Genomic DNA, 20,673 nt, shown 5'->3' with positions numbered 1-20,673 from the left:
CTAATACTAATTTACAGTGAGACCATTTGGTCATTTACACAAAGGAATCTTCCTCCAACTCTTTAATGGACTAATGCATGCTGAATTGTAATGGGGCTAATTTCCTCAACACCTACTTAAGGAAAAGACTCTGGAGTGCCTCCTTTTTCCCTTCTCTTGGGTCTGACAAAGCAATATATTGCCTACATGAAAGCATCTGTGACACTTTGATAGATACAGTGAGCTGCAGCCAATGCATAATTGGACTCTGCTAAGAGAAATGTCTGAAATTGCCTTTCAGAAAACATGCTTTAAAGGTCTATCAAATTCAACAAACAGAACAGAAAATATCTAGGATTTGTTTCAACATTCATCTCACCCTCATCTTTTAAAGCTAAAACATGATATTTGAATTTGTCAAAATGGGAACATGCAAGTGGAAGGTCAAAAGGACCCTTCCTGCTATAGAAATGTGTTATGTTCTAAGCACCTGCACTTTGTCAGCCACAGCTGCTTTTGTGTCAAAATTGCATAAAGGCCAGAGGTAGTAATAATCTGAAATAACATTAATGTCTCACCTGTTAGTCATCCTAATATTTCTGGTGACATGTGAGCTTCATTATCCTCTTAAAAGGAAAATTCAGGCAATCTGTTTACTAGAATTGGTGCTTGCTGTAACATTAACAATTCACAAGCATATGCACATATAAATGCATTTTTTTCCTGAGGTAAATGTAATGTCTTGTAACCACAACTTTTATTTTTTTCAATTTTATATGCACTTTTCATATTTACTTACAATAATACAAACATTTTCTAGATACCAGACATAAAACACATACAGGACAAGATTTTTAGATAGTGATTTAATTCTCATATTTTAATGATAACAATTTTATCATGCAGTTGCTTGCAAAACACCGAAAGATGGTGAAAAGGAAAGAAGGGCTTGTATTTATCTACAAGTGTCATACAGCATCTCATTCAGGTACTGAAACTGGACTGTTCCATTTTTTTCAGCAAGAGGAGTTGACTTTTGACATACAGGATCTTTTCCTTTGCAAACAGAATTATCAAGTCATAATACCAGAACTGGGCCATTGGGTAAGGATTACTTTTTAAGGAAGGAAAAACCTGACATTGTTCACACACACACCAAAACAAACAAACAAACAAACAAACAAAAACAACCTTAGAGCAACCACCATTGCTTTGTTTACAAGGAAAGCACTCATTTGTGAGCAGTTTGGCCCATGTGCCTCTTTGGCTTAAAAATCCAGTAAAAACAAAAAGGATAGTGTTACTAGCTGGGTTTGATTTCATCCCCAAATCTTCAAACTACTGGCCTTTACAGGAATGTTCAAGCAGTGCTCTTGGAACAGTGGGCAGTAGTAGGAGAGTCTTTATTTATTATTTGGGGTACAGATACCACGTATCATTCAAATGCTAAGTGTTTGGGAAGGGCAGATCTTGTAAGATTTCTGAGAATCCATTTCTCTTCTGAGAGTTTGAGGCCAGTCAAAGACTTTTCTCTACAGTAGAAAAGGACTTGGGAATTCAACAATTCAACTTTGCATTTTGTAGTACTGGCAGTGGCACAAAGCCAGCAGCATTGTAAAGCCAGTAAATATCTTTGTTCTTCAACATCACAGAAAGGTGGAATAAGAGAAGAGCCTTATATGAAGGATGGAGTGACATTTGGTAATGTATCACAGAATGGTTTGGGTTGGCAGGGATCTCAAAGTCAATGCAGTTCCAACCCCCTGTCATGGGCAGGGACCCCTCCCACCAGCCCAGGCTGCTCAAACTCCCATACAGCTTGGCCTTGGGCACTGCCAGGGAAGAGGAAGGAATACTTCCACGTAGAGGAGCAGGTTTACTGAATCATCTTCAGAAAGCCAAAGTGTCTTGTGAAGAATTGGCTTGCTAGTCCACAGACATTTATAGTACCCCTCTGGTTAAATCTATGAAATACGGGCACTGTTTAGGCAGTGGCCACAAAGTTGGGTTTGAACTGTGGCATTTCCCAGTAAGAAGTGACTCACTGGACAGTGTGCTCTCTTGAAACGTGATTGGGACAGTGATGAGACACTTGGAAATGAAAGCTTCTGCCAGTCAAGCCCACTGTTTTGTTCTTTACTACAGCTAGATTTAGTATTCAAATCTACTAATCACTATCACCAAACCAGGAAATATGAAGTTAGATCTCACTTTACTTCTTATATATTATTCATGACATGCTATAAAACATTATGAAGTTAATTTATTTGCACTGCAATTAAAATACCTGCTTCTGTATACATAGATAAACATACAAAATTTATAACCTTAAATGAAGATGATTGTTGTAATTGTCTCTGTAACCATTAAGGTGAGCAAATGGGTTCAAAAATCTTTTTTTTTTTTTCTTTCATAATTGACCTATCTTTAACAAACAGAAAAGCCTTGTTCTAAATGTTTACTTGTTTATATTCTTGACTTTGGATTATTGTAGAAAGAAAAACAGCCATGCCAGGGTGCCAGAATCCTTTCAGATATTCCATGTGTGTAGGGCATGGTGTTCAATACCAGTTTTACTTATTTGAAGATATTTGATGCTATACAGGATTTTTTATTTAGCAGAGTGATACAAAATATAATGAAATGACCTTTCAAATGTAAGTTACAGGTAGCAAAATATAGCAATTGTAATACACAGTTCAGTCATAGTACCAAGGTGATGCCCTTTACCACTCTATAATGTTGTCACTGTGATGATGCTGGGCACTAGGAAGGATTATGTGTGTTGAAATCAGCTCAAGCCCATCACTTTCCTTCAAATTCTTTTGCTAGTTCTTACATTTTTATACTCTGTTGGGCTGAGCCACATATAACTTTGTGTTGAGATAAAGTCAGCAATAGTTGTGATCAGTGACACCCTACATTATTCCTCAGTCTTTGTGGGGCCATTGCCTTTGAGCCTTCTTCCATTATAGGGATTTCTTAGTCAGCCACACAGGAAGAAAATACCTTTGCCCTGGACTGACTATGGAGTAAATGTGGAAAATGGAGTGGGTGATACCAACTTAAGAAGCAACAAGATTCTTTCTTGGAAGCCAAGTATATGCATCTGTGTTGCCATGAACATGATGAAACAATCTTACATAAAGAAAAAAAAAAATAACACTAAGTTTTAATTTTTTTAAAAAGCAACATTTTAATTTGAGATGATTAGAGCTGAAGAACATCAGTTTAAGCATTTAAACACAAGCCAGTCTCAGTCTGAAACTCCATGCTGTAAACTGATCAAAACAAAGAGTGCAAACATACTTATAGAAATAGCATTCTAAAATAAATACCAACTGGTCACGTGTGCAGCAGAATTAACAAAACCTAGTTTTTCCTATGGCTTTGTAGCTTGTTGGTGGGTTCCCAGGTGTATGAGAAAGTGCAACTTCCACTGATTTTATCCATGCTTTTACATTAAAGTTCTCTCTTTCCTATATGGATTTTTTGGGTGTTTGCCATCTGAATGATTGGCTGTTTGTTAAGGGATGAAGCCCCTACTTAGGTGACAGTAGGAGACCTTAACTATAACCCATTATATCTGATGTTCTCACAACCGTAGTCTTTTAGTTACATAGACAAAACAATTTATAAGAGGAAGATGAGAATATGATCAGTAAGGTGGACATAATGGACATAAGCACAAGTTTTATATTGAATGGGATGTCAATGAGCCTGAGAAATGAGCAATGGGCCCTACAGACATATAGGGAGGAACAGAATGCCATTTTCTGAAGATGCTGTCGTGGCGTCCTGATGCTGCTATTTGGACTGAAATTTACTGATATTCCATTGAAAAGAGGGAGAAATTTTCTCTAGGTGTTGTCCAGAAGTGGGGGAAAGCAGCAGCTGGAAGTGCTTGGGGCAGTTTTTGTGTACAGATATTGAGGAATCTGTCCTCGTACACAGATCCTTGGCTCTAACAGTTGCAAGCTTCACTAGCAGCAACAGCAAGAGAGAGATATCAAATGAACAAAGGGATAGCTTTCTATTATATTTGCCTCATTATGTCTGTGTTATTACAGTAACTGATTCTTCCAGCCATAGCCACATTAAAAAACAAAAAATAATAGCTAGAGTAGTGGTATGAAATGTCTGCTGGTAAACTCTTCAGAGAATGCTAAGACTGGTAGTATAGTAGGGCCACTACTAAAATTCTATCTCCAGTTTACTCTCTTAATTTCAAAAACGATGTGACCAAAAGAAAACTAGGATAAAAGTTGATTTTTCTTGTGAGTACTTTAATATATCTTTGGGGACAAATTCTACACAGTGTTTGGACAGGAGAGTAGGGCAGCTGTTGTGGTTAGTCTAACCTATGAATCCTCTAACCTTTGAATGCTCCTACTTACGCCAATCCCCCTGGATCCTGGAGAGAAGAGGAAATTGCATTGCCCTCAATTTGCCCAAACCACTTGTAGTTCTGCATTAAAGTAATGACTATTATCAAAATCAGCTTGGCACACCTTGCCTTAGCTCCATGGAACCATGAAGCAGACAACTGCAACAGATTTGCCCAAACAGCTATATTTTCCTGAGGGGTTGCCAAAACATCTCTATTGTTCTTTCAAAAGTCCCTGCAGATCAATAAAACCACTTACTAAGTTGATGCCTTCACATATTTTCTTTGGAATTGGCAGAGCAAAGAGCCTAAACTTTTGCCACGGTATTCAGCTCTGAAACCACTCAATATCTTTATCAAAATATTTATAATGGATGGGATTACTGAAGAAACTCTCAGAAAGAAATCTGTTGTAGGAGTTTCAGAGAACTCTTATTATTTTGGATCCCAGAGGTGGATGGACAAGAAATCTCCTGTTAATTTTCTGTCTTTAATTTGTCACCCTATCATAAAGAGAACCTAGAACTGCATACCCCAAACCACACAGATTTGTATTGACTCAGATCCCTGTATGATATAAATGATATAAATGTCTGTTGAATCAGGAGGATAAGTCTTGTGTGCCCGTAACATTAAAGTCTGAAAAGCATGTGACTACTGTCTTGGAGTTAAAAGAGCAAGCTGAAATTCATTCAACCCAAGCCAAGGCAGATCCAGATGGAAAGACAGATTCAACTTTGAAGTTAGATCAGGTTGCTCACAGTCCTCTCTGGTCAATTTCTGATTTTCTCCAAGGACAGAAATCCTACAACATTTCTGGGTGATCTGTTCCAATGTTTATCCACCCACACTGTGGATTTTTTTTTTCTAACATCTTACCAGCTCTTCCCTTGTTGTAACTTGTGCCTCTTGACTGTATCACTTTGTACCCCTGAAAGACTCTGACTTCTCTATAACTACCCATTGAGTAGCTGAAGTCAGAACTAAGACCTATCCTTTCACCTCTTCTTAAGACTAAACAAACAAATCTTTCAGCTTTTCTTCATAAGCCACATGCTTCACCATCTTGGTGGTCCTCTACTGGACTTACTCCAATATGTCTCTTACGTTGACGAACCCTCTGAAAGTACTTCAGCTGCATTAATTTGTGCTAGACATGGAATTTGATTTATAATAATTTATGACTAGTTCTTGGTAGCAGAGCAATAGAAAGTTGTGTTTCAGTTTGTCAAATTGGAGATAAACTGAGGGAGTACATGCCTGTCTAAAGAAAAACTTTAGATATTGTATTGTTAGATTGAGAATCAGGAAGGAATTTTCTTTCTGTTCAAAGTAACAGATAACAAATAAAACTACTCCCTGGAGGATCCACTGGTGCAGGAGGAGAGACATGTTCAGAAGGCAGTATATCACAATGATCAAGATCTGTCAATCTGTCGTGCAAAAACCAGAACACAGTCAACAAACAAGCACCTACCAAGAATCGTGGCTGACTTGAGAGCCCAGGAAAAAAGAATATATATATATATATAAATATTATCCAGGTTACTTACAATTAATTTAATACTTCCATGATGATGTGTACAAATTTGTCATCTGTTTCACTTGACTGGCCATATTCTAAAGTGTAGTAAATGCTGCCATCTAATGGTACTTCAATGTTGAACAAAAGCTGACAGCTCATTGCAGCTCACACCAAACAGAATAAATAGTTTTGCCTCAAAAGCATTGCTCTGCACCGCCTGCACAAAAGCAACCTGTGCCGGACAGGAGCTGGTCCCAAGCACACCAACCAAGCCCCTCTGCATCATATTGCCCAGTGCTCTTGATGCTGAGTACAAATTCATGAGTTGTCTCTGTCAACTTTTTTTTCTGAATGTAAGCTGTTCTGGAAGTAATAAAGCTAGTTCAAACCATACTGTATCTAAACCCACTAACTCTTAGCTTTGACATGCCTTTATTTGTCCTACAAATAGCTTAGATTTGATTATCTGTCATATTTTAATAGTGTTTAGTACAGGAAATGACAGTAAAAATTGAGTAATTACCTTATTGTTCCTGCTATAGTTGTCCTAAGACTGCTAAATCTCTTCTGATTCCCCGTAACAAGTAAAACATTTGCACTTATCTTGTCCTAATAGGTAGCTATTTTTGGCAAGTTATATTACTGTGGTTCTACCCTCTAAAATAGATCATGTGTTGTAATAAACTGAAACTGAAGGATAAGATACATCTTACAAAACAGACAATACTACATATGCATCTGAACTTGCTATTAAATAACCTAAAGTAGTCCTACTTCATTAGTAGTTCTGAGACAACTATATCAGTTCACCTGATTAAAAAAAAAAAAAGTAATTATATGCTCATACATAAATGTGTTTTTTTTTTCAGAGCCAATGAAATACATATTTTTGCTACCTTTAAAAAACATTGTCTTTTAACAATACGATGAAGTCTTTTGCAGATTACTAAGTAATACTTTCCAAGACAGTTGGATGAAGTGTAATGGTGAAATTTTATGTACAGTAATTCTTAAAATTTGGTTGAAACAATACCTCTTGCACAAAATCCTTTGATCTTTGCAACCATTATTACCACAGTTCTCTTTCACTGGATCATAGAATCAGAAAAATTAAGGTTGGAAAAGACCTTCAGGATCATCTGGTCCAACCATCCCCCTACTACCAATGTCACCCACTAAACCATGTCCCTAAGCACCACATCCAACCTCTCCTTGAACAACCCCGGGGACAGTGACTCGACCACTTCCCTGGGCAACCTATTCCAATGCCTGACCACTCTTTCTGAGAAGAAATCTCTCCTAATTGTTTTAATTGTTGAAGAGTAGTGTTCTTTGTTCAATTCTTTAATTGTTGAAGAGTAGGGGCATGACATTTCCATTTTTCCACTCACCAAGGACATCGCCCGAATGCCAGGACTTTTCAACTTTGACGGAGAGAGGCTTGGCAACTCCATCAGCCAGTTCCCTCAGGACCCTGGGATTCACGTCATCAGGTCTCATAGACTTGTACCTGTTTAGATTCATCAGGTGGTCTAGAACCAGCTCTTCACTTACAGTGGGTGGGACTTTGATCCCCCAGCCCCCATCTACGGGTTCAGGGAAATGAAAGACTTGGGGAGCCCATCTATCACTGCAGACAGAGGCAAAGAAGTTGCTGAGTACCTCAGCCTTCTCCAATTACTCAGATACAGAAACTCACTCCTAATATAAGAAATTAGCCATCTATAATCACTTACACACTACTGTTTTCACCCCTCAGTCTATTTTCACAAGTGTTAAGGGTCCATGGTGGCCCTCGGGGACTCCTCCTGTCACCCCAGCACAGCAGCCCGAAGGAAGCTGGGTCTTTTCTTGTGCTCTCTTCCTCGAGGCTCTGTGCAGAAGGGATGCCACCTCTTGCACAAGGGCTGGGGGATGGGAAAGAAACACTCACACAACCCCTGAGAATTGGCAACAGAGTGGTTTATTGCCGGGACACCTCGCAGGTAAGCCTGCAGGATGTCTGTGGTGTTTGGTGGCTCCAAGCTGATGCCTGGGATGGAGCCTGAGCGACGAGTAGGGAGCTGGCCGGGTACTCCTGCGACGCTGTTTGTGCTCTCTGATGGCAGAGAGCGAAGACATGCCAGGGTGGTCCCAGGTCTGATCTGGCCAAGGTGGATCCACTTCCATTGGTTCCTCCGCCTCTTCTGGTGGACCCAGCTCCATGGGCTCCACGGTGTTTGGAAGAAGGACAAGCCAGTCCTTGCCCGGGACTGCCCAAACAGGATGCCTTCCATCAGGAATGTTTTCAGGCCAGGGTGCCGCACCAGGGGGTCGTCCAGTTCCACACACAGGTCCCACGCCACTGTCCAGTTCATTTCTGTGCATGGTTTTGATGCTGCCGTCTGTTTTACGGCCATGGCTGGGTCCCATGCTGTATTCTCAACGACAGGCACGCCTCTGCTCCCCGCAGCTGTCCAGCTGACGCTCCTGCTTTCGCTCCATGCCACCATTATGACACTGGGAAGGCCCAGGCCCCCTGTCGCTGTATGGCTGAGGGGGCGGCCTGTTCCCCGCGTCTCTGCGGTACCAGTGGTACCGCCTGTAAGTGTCTGTGGGCTGGGTGCCAGAGCACCCTCGGGCACTGGTGTTTCTTGTGCCGCAGGTGCTACCCCTCTGCCCATGACACTTCTCCTTCTCGCTAGCTGCCTTCCTTGGTGCTTCCTTGGACTGCATTGCTGTCCTCACACCAAGAAGGGCTGCCTCTCGCCTCCCTGCTTCTGCTCTTCCTCCTGCCACACAAGCTGGCTGTCAGAGGGCCTCGAAGCTCAGCGAGTGGTGGGCCAGCTGCAGGGGTCCTGTTTTATAGGGCCCAGAGCACAGGCGGGGCAGTGGTGGCCACTGTGACCTCAGCAAGCCTCTGTGATGGAGTGGCCCACGCGTGGCCAAAGGCAGCTGTGTTGGGAGCGGCCTGGAAGATGCCCTCACGTGGAGGAAGGAGGAGGGTTGGGGGGCTGAGGGCCCCTTTTCTGGGGCTGGCTCCCCCAGGCCATTTGGCTTGCCAGAGAGAAAGGCTGCCCCTCGGCCACAGAGACTACCCTCCACCTCCCATCCTGTGCCCTGGGTTTATTTTTAACACTGGTTTTTAGGTAATTAAAATTAATTTACAGAAAAGAACAGAAGCAAGGTGCATCTTCAGCCCTAATTTCCATGTGCGCTTTGTGCTCTGAGTGAAGAATTTCTTCCTCACACCACATCTAATCTAAATCTCCCCTCCATTTGTTCAAAGCCATTATTCCTTGTTCCATCGCTACACTCCCTGATAGAGTCCCTCTCCAGCTTTCTTTTAGGCCACTGGTATGGGTGAAGTCAGGTGGCAAAACTGCAGGACTTTGCAAATTCCAGCCTTATCTACCTTGTTCAACATGTTCCACATGACCCTTTCCAGCTCAGGCTCTAGCCTCTCATCAGTGTAACATAGAATCATAGAATCATTCAGGCTGGAAAAGACCTCCAAGATCATCTGGTCCAACCACCCCCCTACCACCAATGTCACCCACTAAACCATGTCCCTAAGCACCATGTCCAACCTTTCCTTGAACAACCCCAAGGACGAAGTCTACCATGATCCCCAATACTTTTTCTGCAAACATCACTTCCAGCCATCTGGCTTCCAGCATCTACTAGTACATGAGATTTCTCCTCTCCAGGTACAGGTCTCAGCATTTGCTTTTGTTGAACTTCACAGTGTTCCTGTCAGCTCATTTCTCCAGCCTGCCATACAGAGATTATTTAATTTCCATAATGATTAAAATTTATTATTTCTGGAGAGTCACTGCAAAACACATGAATTGCTTAACATGCTTTAAAGCTCTTAAGTACAAGATGTCTTAAATGGGCTTCTAACATTTTACTGTTATTATATAAGATCCATGAACATGAAGGCAGGTATCATCAGTCTTGCATGATATATATTTGACCTTTCACAAAACGGAAAAGTTCCAAAATATGATTTCTCTCAGGGACAGCCCTTTGGGTGTTCTGAGCAATAGAATCATCAGAGCCATCAGAGCTATTTTTTTAGCCCTACTTTTCATGAAGGAGAAAAAGTTTTTCCCCATAGCTTCCTTAAAAAGATCTATCTACTAAGTGTAGTAGACACAGTACTACTAAGTGTAGGTTCTGACATGTAGTGCTTATAATCATTCCATTTGAAGGATCTCATTAAGCAAAGTTTACCTGACTTCAGGATTTAATGAATAGGCTTTTCAAAGCCTTTGATATGTTCTCTCACCACATTCTTCTCTCTAAATTGGAGAGGTACGGATCTGAAGGATGGACTGTTAGGTGGATAAAGAATTGGTTGGCTGGTCACAGTTAAAGGGTTGTGGTCAATGGTTCTATGTCTGGGTGGAGGCTGGTCATAAGTGGTGTCCCTCAGGGGTCGGTCTTGGGACTGGTGCTCTTCAACATCTTTATCAATGACATAGATGACGGAATACAAAGAACAAGTTATATATAACTTTCAAGCATAGTCACCTGAGGATGATTTCCTAAATCTGTTTAGGTGCACAGGTAAAGATAACTCAAAAATTCATAAGTGTAAATGAGTACTCCCAAAGGAATTAGGAGAAAGATGGTCTCAGGCAATCTAGAAATTAGTGGCTGATTATATTTAAGTGTCCTAAGTGAGCTCCTTCACAGAAAATGCAGTAATTATTTCATTTTCCCACAATAACCAATTTTTCGTACCAGGCTTTATTTCTGAAGACACATTGTTCTACAGCCTTGTGTGCCTATTAATCATGTTAAAATTACAACTGATCTTGTAAGATTTCTCCCATAATAACAGAAATATGAAGTAATACAAAAATGACAGAAGTAAAAATTAACACACCAACTCCAGTAGCTGAGGAAAAAAAATCCACGGTTTGATTTTCCTCTAATATTTATTACATAGTTGTGCAAATTCTACTTACTTTAAGGAGCATTTGCAAAACTGAACAATCACAATACCTAAAGGATACTATAACTACTGTAAATTAAGGATATTTTCTTCATCCAATTACTAGCATTTGAAGACTTTCTCCATTTCAAAATAATTCTTATTGGTTTAATAAAAACGCTGCACCCTGGGCTAAACTATGTGTCCACATTATCACTATCTGTTTCAGCAATATTATCATAAAATAAAGGGAGAGATATGGAAGATGTAGTTTGTGATTTGTCTGTCTTCCTACCGTAATTTCCATTAAGCATTGATGCAATAAGACCTTCCTTCTCATGTGTCTCTTCTTCAAAGACAGCACTGTTACAGTGTTTACGATGGCATAAGAAAGATTCGTGTCTCAAAGAACGCTGCATCAAATGCCTCCTGAAGGCCCTTTGAATAACAAGAGCTGACACCTCCTCTTGTTTTCTTTTAAGGGTTGTAGTAATTGGCTTGTAGGAAACTTTTGATGGATTGGCAGCCATAAATTTTTCTTCCATCTGTAATTCCAGACTATCCAAATCCCCAGATTCTCCTAAGACCCTTTTAGTGAAAGCAAGTAAGATATCCAAGCAGTGGATCTTATCTCCACTCACTATAGGGAGGTCCATCGATATGAGCTGAATTGTATTTGGCTTTGGAACGCGTAAAGGTTCGGCCAGTGCATCTGCAAAGTCTGAAAGAGCAGAATATTCAATAAACTGTGTTGCCTGAGGATCGAAATTTGCCCAGGTTTCATAAAACATATCAAAGTCATCCTCACAAAGCGGATCTGCACTTTCTTCAGTGGCGACACTGAAGTTCTCTAAAATGACAGCTATGTACATATTTACAACAATGAGAAATGATATAATGACATAGCTTACAAAAAATGTGATACCAACAACCTTATTTCTGCAACTATTGCTGTCTTTATCTGTTATATTTAAGTTGGGAGCACATGATGCAGGTTCTTTTATCAGAGGACTCAAAAGACCATCCCAGCCAGCTGATGTTATAACTTGGAAGAGACAGAGTATGCTACTTTCAAAAGTTTGAAAGTTGAAAAGGTTATCAATTCCATCTTCCCAGCCAAGACAGGCAAAGTTTGTCATGCCCACAATAGCATAAATGAACATAACCAGGAAAAGCAAAAGACCAATGTTGAACAGAGCAGGAAGAGACATCAATAATGCAAAAAGAAGAGTTCGAATTCCTCTAGCTTTTCGAATCAGTCTAAGGATTCGTCCAATTCGTGCCAAACGAAAAATTCTCAGAAGCGTGGGAGAGAAGAAGCTTGAAAAGCCTTCAGCAAGTCCAACAGCTTTGAAAAGAAAAAGAAACCAAAATGTTGTCAAGCCACATCAATGAAATTCCATATTTATGTTCACTTTGTTATATTCTGTGCTTCAGGTGTTGAAAGTAATCAACATTATCACTGATCATATTATCACTTATCACTGATCATATTATCACATATTATCACTTTCCATAAAAACATTATCATCAATACTGCAATTGCTTATGAAAGAGCTTAGGAAAAACAAAACAAATTGTAATATCTTTAGATATCTTTACAGAGGTACTGAGCTTATGTATAGTATGGAAACTGCATCCTCCCAGATTTATGTAATTCAGTGCCTGAAGTTATGCATTGCTGAAGTACTTTTAAAAAATCCTTTTTAATCTATTCAGCTCCTGTCCTGGGGCTCATCGCCTAGCTGTTGGCCCAGGCCACATGCTAAACATTAAGACTTTCATTAATGCTTTGTATTTGAATGAGATCAGAGAAGATCAAAACTAAAATAAAGGAAAATTGTCTTCACTATTAGTCTTCCATCACACCTCATTCTGCGACCCTACTGTCACCATCAGGAACTCAGAAGTAATGTACGATTACAAACAGAAGACCTAGGAATCTGCATTCTTCTGGATGTCACAGGATAGCAAAGGGGTATTGTGATTAGGGACAAAGCAGAGAACTCTTTCATGTCTCCTTCTTTTTTCTGTGATAAAACCTAATCCTGACAGACCAAACAGACCAAATAAACTCCACAAGAATCTTAAACTTATACATGACTCTTCTGAGAAAATGACAAACACCTAGTCTTATTTAAAAAAAGAACAACAACAACAAAAACTAAGCAGGTTCTAATAAGATTTTCCACAACCACAAATAGTCACGTAGACTTATAATGATGCTGAGCAACTCAACTTTCCTGAACTTTCTTAATCAGCCCTTGTGATCTGGCTTCTTAAAAGAAAGTCCTGGAAAAGGAGATAGAAGTTTCCCATTTTTCATACAAATGTATTTTAACCTGGATTTACTTTTATTGTGAAAATGACAGTTAATGTGGTTACTTGCAAATCAAAAGTATAAAAACATTATGAAGAGCACTGTTTAAGTATAATAACTTAGAAAAGATGTTGCTGCATTAAATTGCTATTCTGTAAATTGCTTAAATAAAACTCATACTTTTTAAAGGAAGGAAGAGTAAGAGGAAGGATAGAGAAAGGAAAGGAGAAGAAAGATGACAGGAAACTATCCATTTATCTTTTAATATATATCTGGAAAAATATAATGGAAAACAACATATAACATTTTAGAAGTAACCACTTAGAATATGGTTTGAAAAAGTACACTGGATATGGAATTTGTTTGTCAGATACATGTCAGTGGTAGCTTCATACTGAAATTTGGTTTAGTACTGGTAAGACAAATTATTAGCAGATGATACTTACTAGCTAGTGAGAGGATCACAACAACTAAATCAAATATGTTCCAGCCACTGGTGAAGAAATAATGTCGCAGGGCTAGTATTTTTATGACACATTCCCCAGTAAATACTGCCACAAAAAAATAGTTGATATTTTTAAGAACATTCTTGACGGCTTCATTGTCATTTTCTGCCATCATGACAACCATATTTAGACAGATGAGAGTCACGACACTAATGTCAAATGCTTTGTGTGATACTATATCAAAGAGACATCCTTGGAACATATTCTGTGGAGAGAGAGAACTGATTAATGCTTCTTCTAAGACCCAGGCAACAATCAAATGTTAATCTGTAAATTTTGCTTAGAAAGGGAATTTAAGAGAATATAAGCTTAATAATAAGGTACCAGAAGCATTTTTAGGTGTTTTCTTTAGACATTCAAGGAAAACACTCAGTACTTGGCCAAGTATTTTCAGGTATTGTGCAACTACGTTTCTTTAGAAAAAAATTATTCAGCAGGAAAATATTTGGAGTACTTTGTGATTGCTCTTTTTATAGTAATACTTATTGAAGCAGACATTTTAGTGTAAGCAATTCAAATTAAAAAGTCATAAGCAAGAAAAACACTGAATAGTTAACATATGAACTCGACTGGAATTAAAGTAAGAAACTAGAGGAATTAAAGAGTAAGATGATTTAAAAGTAAATAATGAGTAGCATGTACTACTCCTTACTTATTCTCCTGCAATAATCCCATCTAGTTGCAGAAGCAATATCATGCAATGTAAGCAACCAAGATTATGGTATGAATAGCAAATACTTTTAATATTAAACTTTTATAAATACTCTGTACATATGAATAAATAGGCTGTAAATTGCCTTACATTAATACCCACAAGGAAAGACTGCATTAGATGGAATTAAAAAAAAAAAAAGAGTAATCTGTAAGGAAGATTATGGAATATCTATATGGAATGAGGATGATGATCATCTCTAACTCGTAAGTTTATTTCCAGATGCCTGGTTGCTTGGATTAAATATGGTCACCATCTTTATATTTGATACCATATTCTATTTACGATGGCCTCACCAGTGGTCTTGGGATGGGTTTTTGAGGTTTCTTGGATCCAAGTTTTTTTAGGGCATTATAGTACTTTTTCTGTTCCTCAGTTAAAAATAGATCTTTTCCACCTAAGTAAAGGGAAAAATTACTATTGTTCAGTAGACATTTAAACAGTCAACTAAATAAATACCAGCAAGTTTATCTACATATAAAAAAGTGAATTACAACTGTTCTAAATGGAATTTAAGACAACACAGAAAAAAAAAATGTTTCTTCATTATTTCTCCTTGTTCTTTGAAAAGGTGTACTGAAAAAAAATGATCAAGGTTTGATTGTGAAAATCTAGTCCACTCAGTATTCCTGAATCAGATTCCTCAACTGTAAGAGCCTTTCTGATGTTTTTATAAATCTATTTCGTATTTTAACAATGACCTAAGACTCAGCAATAATTAAAATACTTTTCATTTATATTTTTGGGAAAGGTAGGAAAAGAGCATGTGGCTGGGCTAGAAAGTCAGTGGAGGATTATGAGTAAGCACTTTGGGACCAAGTTCTATGGGATTTTCTTTATTGCAGATTTCTGGTACTTTTCCTAGTACCATCTATGCCATCTGTACTACCTACCAATCACTTTGAACCAAGTATCCAGGAGAAGCCATCATAAAATCATTGAATGATTAGCATTTTATAAAACAAACCTGTAACAATGTTTTGTAGGGCATGTGCACTTCCAATCACTCCAGCAAAATCTCTGAAAATTCAATGTAAATTCATAGAACCATAAAATCATAGAATGGATTGGGTTGGAAGGGCCCTCATAGCCCATCTAATCCCACCCCCTGCCATGGGCAGGGCCCCCTCCCACCAGCCCAGGCTGCCCCCAGCCCCATCCAGCCTGGCCTTGGGCACTGCCAGGGATGGGGCAGCCACAGCTCCTCTGCGCAGCCTGGGACAGGGCCTCACTTCAATCTAGTGAAGAATCTCTTCCTAATATCTAATCTAAATCTAACCCTCTTTAGTTTAAAGTCATTACTCCTTGTCCTATCCCTACACCCCCAGACCAGGAGTCCCTCCCCAGCTCTCCTGCAGCCCCCTTTAGGCCCTGGCAGGCCGCTGTGAGGTCTCCCCGGAGCCTTCTCCTCTCCGGGCTGAACAACCCCAACTCCCTCAGCCTTGCTCCATAGCAGAGGGGCTCCAGCCTCTGATCATCTTTGTGGCCTCCTCTGGATTCGCTCTAATAGATCCCTGTCCTTCTGGTGCTGGGGCCCCAGAGCTGAACACAGCATTCCGGGGGGGGAGTCTCATGAGATCAGAATAGAGGTGGAGAATCACCTCAAGTGATTCTGGTGCAGAGAGCTGAAAAATTTCTTGTGCACCTTATTTTATTTTTTTTTAATCTATCTCTACCTAAGGCAGTACTTCTTTCACACTTTGTGTGTAAGTCAGCCTATGGAAATAACTAAATTGATCCTATGGAGATTCTGTTTTCCAAACATGCACCTTGAACTTGTAAACTTCCTGTCAGTATGCTTTTGCAGTATATTTTTAATGAGCAAAATGCTTAGTGGTTTTAAGACATCCAAGTAGATTAATTGACTCAGTTGCTCTTAATATTCTGGGCACATTCAGTCCCTAAATGAATCAGGGACTGATTAAACCTCGATTGAACTCGGTCAACATATTTATTGATAATAAATAAGGCTCCAGATGCTTTGTATTATCTTCTGGCACAAAGAAGCTGAAGTATACCTGGGAAGGTTGACTGTTTCTTTTCTCTGGGTGTGTTTTCCATTCCAAGATTTTTCCTTCAATTTCTTACTGAATAAAAATAATAGGTAATCGAGGAACTATGAGGAGAGCAAGCAATCAATGTTTCATGGACTTTAACAAATAGCTGTCTTATTTCTGGGACTATGGCATGGATCTCACCACAGAATTTTTTAAAAACCCCAGTAAATTAATCTGTAGAGTACTTTATTGAAGACCAGATTTTTAAAATGTAGCTAATTTAGAAGAAGTTCTGATTAAGAAGACCTTTTCAAGTTTCTTTACCAGGAAAGCAGTGGCTACTTCTCCCGTTAGCAGTCATGGGTTTTGACTATCCTTACCACATTTGTTAGGTGTTTACTCTCAGCAAAAAGAGTTATTCTGTTCTCCAAAATTAATCCTCAAAGCAGAAAAAAAGAATTCCAGTCTGCTGTAGCAAAGTGTATATAACACTTTTTTTGACTTCTCTAAAACTATCTACTCCCTTCTCCCCATCCTTCCACTTAGAGCAAACAGAAGGACCTATCATGTAAACAGGATTTACAGGTAAATTACTAAATGAAGGAAAATTACCAAACAATGCCTAAGCATGAGCTAGCAGCAAGAATCCTATTTTGAAAACCTGAAACACAAGACTAAATTTTATTTTAAATTTCTCCAGTCAAATAGTTATCTGAAAATGTTAGATATCTAGATGTCAAACAAACATACAGTTAATCAAATCAGGATTACAAGAGTCCCTAAATTAGTTCATACAGTACTTATCTTTTTCCTTTGTTTGTTAAAATTGCTGATCACCACTCCAATGAAAAGGTTCAGCATGAAGAAAGATCCAAAAATAATAAAAATCACAAAAAAAAAGTACATGGGTAAAAATGCTTCAAAGCTTGGCTGCTCATCTATCTGTTAAAAAAAAAAAATCCAAACAGGAAAACAATATTAGTAAAAACTAGATAGTAACAGCTTTGTCATTTCCAAAATTTATAACAACCAACCTTTTTATTGTCAGGATCAATAGATTATTTATGCATATTTAAAACTTTATTTACATGTACAAGTAGAACAATTGTCTTGTTCTGTCTTGTGACTGTCTTGTTCTGTCTTGTGACTGTATGTAAAGATAATTACAAATAAAGATGCATAAACCTTGCTCTAGCAAAAATTCTTACTCTTAAATAATAGATAATTAGTTCCAATCAGAAGGAATACTCTGAATGCCTAGATGAGAAAAACAACTCAGGCTAAAACAATTTGGTGAATTGCCATCCTCCTGAATGCTATCCCAGACAAGAAGCATTTTTAAAATACCAATTTAAAATACTTATTTTTAATTAGCAGCCACTTCACAATTAATGTTTGCATGAATAAGGAAAAGGCAACTAAATTAAACATGTACAAAGTTAAATCATACTGTACTAGTAAGAGTGAGAAACAGCACACAGAAATGGGGAAGAAATAGTAAGAATATCAAACATAGGGAAGAAACCTCTAGAAATACCTGCTAAACATGCATGCTTTTTAATGCTACTGTATACATTTTTAAAAAAAGGAAATTTGCTTCAGAGGCATAATGCTTCCAAGACTTTCTCAATTCTATTTCCAGAAAAAGACTTGTGTAAAACTTGAACATCTTGCCCTCGCATTCTTGATAAAGTAGGCTGGCTTTTCTGTGGCATCACTATTTTGACCAATTTTCTTTCATCTAAGTTTCAGGCATTTGGTGTTCTCAGGATTATTGTTTCATTACATAGCTTGAAGCATTCATCTGCATGTATTTCTGGACTCGATAATGCAAACAAAGTTGAAAAAGTGAATTGTATGTATAAAAAGGTAAAGAAGGAAAGAAAAAATAAGTTAATTTCATTTTAGCAACGTACCTCACGTGAATCCACTGCTGCATACATAATGTCCATCCAGCCTTTAAAAGTTGCCTAAAAATAATTGCATAATTAATTTTATTCTCATTAAAATAAAATAACTTAAAATTTTTGGTAGAACAAGTATGAATATGTTAACTGTTGAGGAAAAGTGAGCAGAGTACTATAAAAATGTTCTAAAGATCTGCTTGGCTGTATTGGAGTTTAGTAAAAGAAAAAAAATAATACAATGTCCTTCAAAATAAAAACTGGGTGTGCATCCTGTGAAACGTCTTTTATAGTTCACTCTAAGTTGAGCTTTTTGTAAATTCTGTACTTCTTGGAAAACAGCAAAAGTTTCAGTTTAATTAGCAAATATATCCAAAAAGGAAGAAAACAAGTGTAAGATGAACAGCAAATGATTATTTCCTGCAATTTTTAGCCATTCTGCAGAATTCTAGAAGGCTGTGGAGGATGTAGGGCAAAGAACTTAATCTAGACAGGACATGAGGATAACAACCACTTTAAAAAGTGCTTCTGTCTCCTTTGTTGTGGTACTGGGAAGATCAGTAAATTAGCATCCGTACTCTTCATGACTTATATAATAACAGACAATATAAGCAGCACCACCGTGCTCCTTCTCTCTTACCCAGTGTGGGACTAACTTTTAGTCTAAAGAAAATGAGACTAATTTAAATCCAATAACAATCAGACTGTTTCAGGCTTAGTTTGCTTATCAAAATTAAAACAAAATCAAAAAGCCATGAAACAGTGTGCTTGATTTTAACACAAAGATGCACACACTAAAGTGTTCTTTATGAGGAACTGAGCAGCTCATAGATATGAAAAATATTTATTTAAGCTTAAAAAATCCCCAATTTCAGTGAGATAAACAGAAGTGCAGTAGCATCCTGTGGTTGGGCTGCTCTTTCCTTGAAGAAATTGAAACCGAGCATGTTCTTAGAGAACTTACCACTTCGAGAAGAGCCAAGTATCCCATTCCAACATGATCAAAGTTTACAGCATTATTCACCCATGTTCCATTATTTTTTAAACAGTCAGTTTTGTTTTTAATTTCACTGATATTTCCTGTCTTCAGTGTGCATTTCCAAAACTTTTTTCCGAGTAGTTTTACTCCTATAATGTTAAACAGGAGCCAGAAGACAACACAGACGAGTAAAACGTTCAGGATTGAGGGGATAGCTCCCAAGAGCGCATTCACAACAACCTTAAATAAATAAAATGGATGAAAAGAATGATTTTTTCGCATTCAATAGAACATATTCTCAAACAAACAAACAAGCAACAACAACAACAAAAAAACAATTATTTTTTCTTCTCTGTCTATTGCAGAGTCTCACCCATATAAAAACTAGCAGATGACATTTAAAGCCAGCCTTCAGCCCAACATCAAGCTTGTCTTAGTATGTAATTCTGTGGTATCTATCTTGTCATTCTGAGGAAGTAAAACAGATGGCAGCCAGAATTATCCTTGAGTAAATCAAATACATAAAAAAAAATAAGTCTGTGGTAGCTATGGACTCCAAAAAGCAAGTATAGGAGAACAATCTGCATATACTACAACATGATAAATAATCCTTGTTTATCTTGGAAGAGTTTTGTAAGAGAATACCAGCTTACCCTCCAGATCAAAATGAACCTCATGCAATAACCACTGTAGAAATGTTTTATTGCTATCATTATGAGAAAGTTCCAAGCCTTTTATCACGGCCTTGCATAATATTTACTAGAAATACATAATACACTAGAAACACAGATCAGCTGCTCCAACCTAGATCAAGTTGCTCAGGGTCATGTCCAGTCAAGTTCTTATTTTTTCAAAAGCAGCTATTACAAAATATACACACCACTCCCAATATCCTTACCTTTATCCCTTCAAATCTTGACAAAGCTCGAAGAGGTCTCAGCGCTCTCAGCGTCCTGAGAGATTTCAGGGCACTCCCATGGGAACAAAGTGATTTGTCTTGGGAAACAGATTTTAGTCCCCAGGAAACAAATGAAAGCTGTGTTAATTGAATTGAAACTGAGATTATTAACTGGCATAAAATAAAAAGGTTATTTTATTTGTTTCAGTAGACAATCACAGACTTACTGTGATAACATCCTTGACCAGTAATTCAAATGCAAAAAATATACACTCAGAGCTATTATGATAGAATTTTACCTCATTCTTTTCTGACATTTTCAAATAATGGTATTCTTTCATTCCATTTTTTTTTCCAAAATCAGTTCATATAATACTTCAAAATACCAGTACAACAACCAAATTGGTAACTGTTGGTAACTATGTCATACACTAAGAAGGCTTGAAAGAATTATTCAGATAAATTATTCTCATTTTCTTTACAATTATTCTTAGAAGCGTATCCAGTAATTCCCCATTATTACTATAACTTAAGATAGTATT

General features: G+C 38.1%; 1 protein-coding gene across 1 annotated transcript in view; it reads right to left on the bottom strand.

Annotated features, from left to right (window-relative positions):
* Positions 1-11,012: 11,012 nt before the first annotated feature.
* The window catches only part of LOC118251773 (sodium channel protein type 5 subunit alpha-like), a 38,148-nt gene continuing 28,487 nt past the window's right edge, over positions 11,013-20,673 (bottom strand). Inside the window, exons 19-25 of the mRNA XM_035554331.1 lie at positions 20,132-20,204; positions 19,219-19,473; positions 18,267-18,320; positions 17,151-17,292; positions 14,650-14,750; positions 13,582-13,846; positions 11,013-12,163 (exon numbers count right to left, since the gene is read on the bottom strand). Coding sequence (XP_035410224.1) covers positions 11,013-12,163; positions 13,582-13,846; positions 14,650-14,750; positions 17,151-17,292; positions 18,267-18,320; positions 19,219-19,473; positions 20,132-20,204 — 2,041 coding nt within the window. The remainder of the gene's footprint in view (positions 12,164-13,581; positions 13,847-14,649; positions 14,751-17,150; positions 17,293-18,266; positions 18,321-19,218; positions 19,474-20,131; positions 20,205-20,673) is intronic.

Source organism: Cygnus atratus, chromosome 2, assembly GCF_013377495.2.
Source record: "Cygnus atratus isolate AKBS03 ecotype Queensland, Australia chromosome 2, CAtr_DNAZoo_HiC_assembly, whole genome shotgun sequence".
Taxonomy (NCBI): Eukaryota; Metazoa; Chordata; class Aves; order Anseriformes; family Anatidae; genus Cygnus; species Cygnus atratus.
This window is presented reverse-complemented; position numbering and strand designations above follow the sequence as displayed.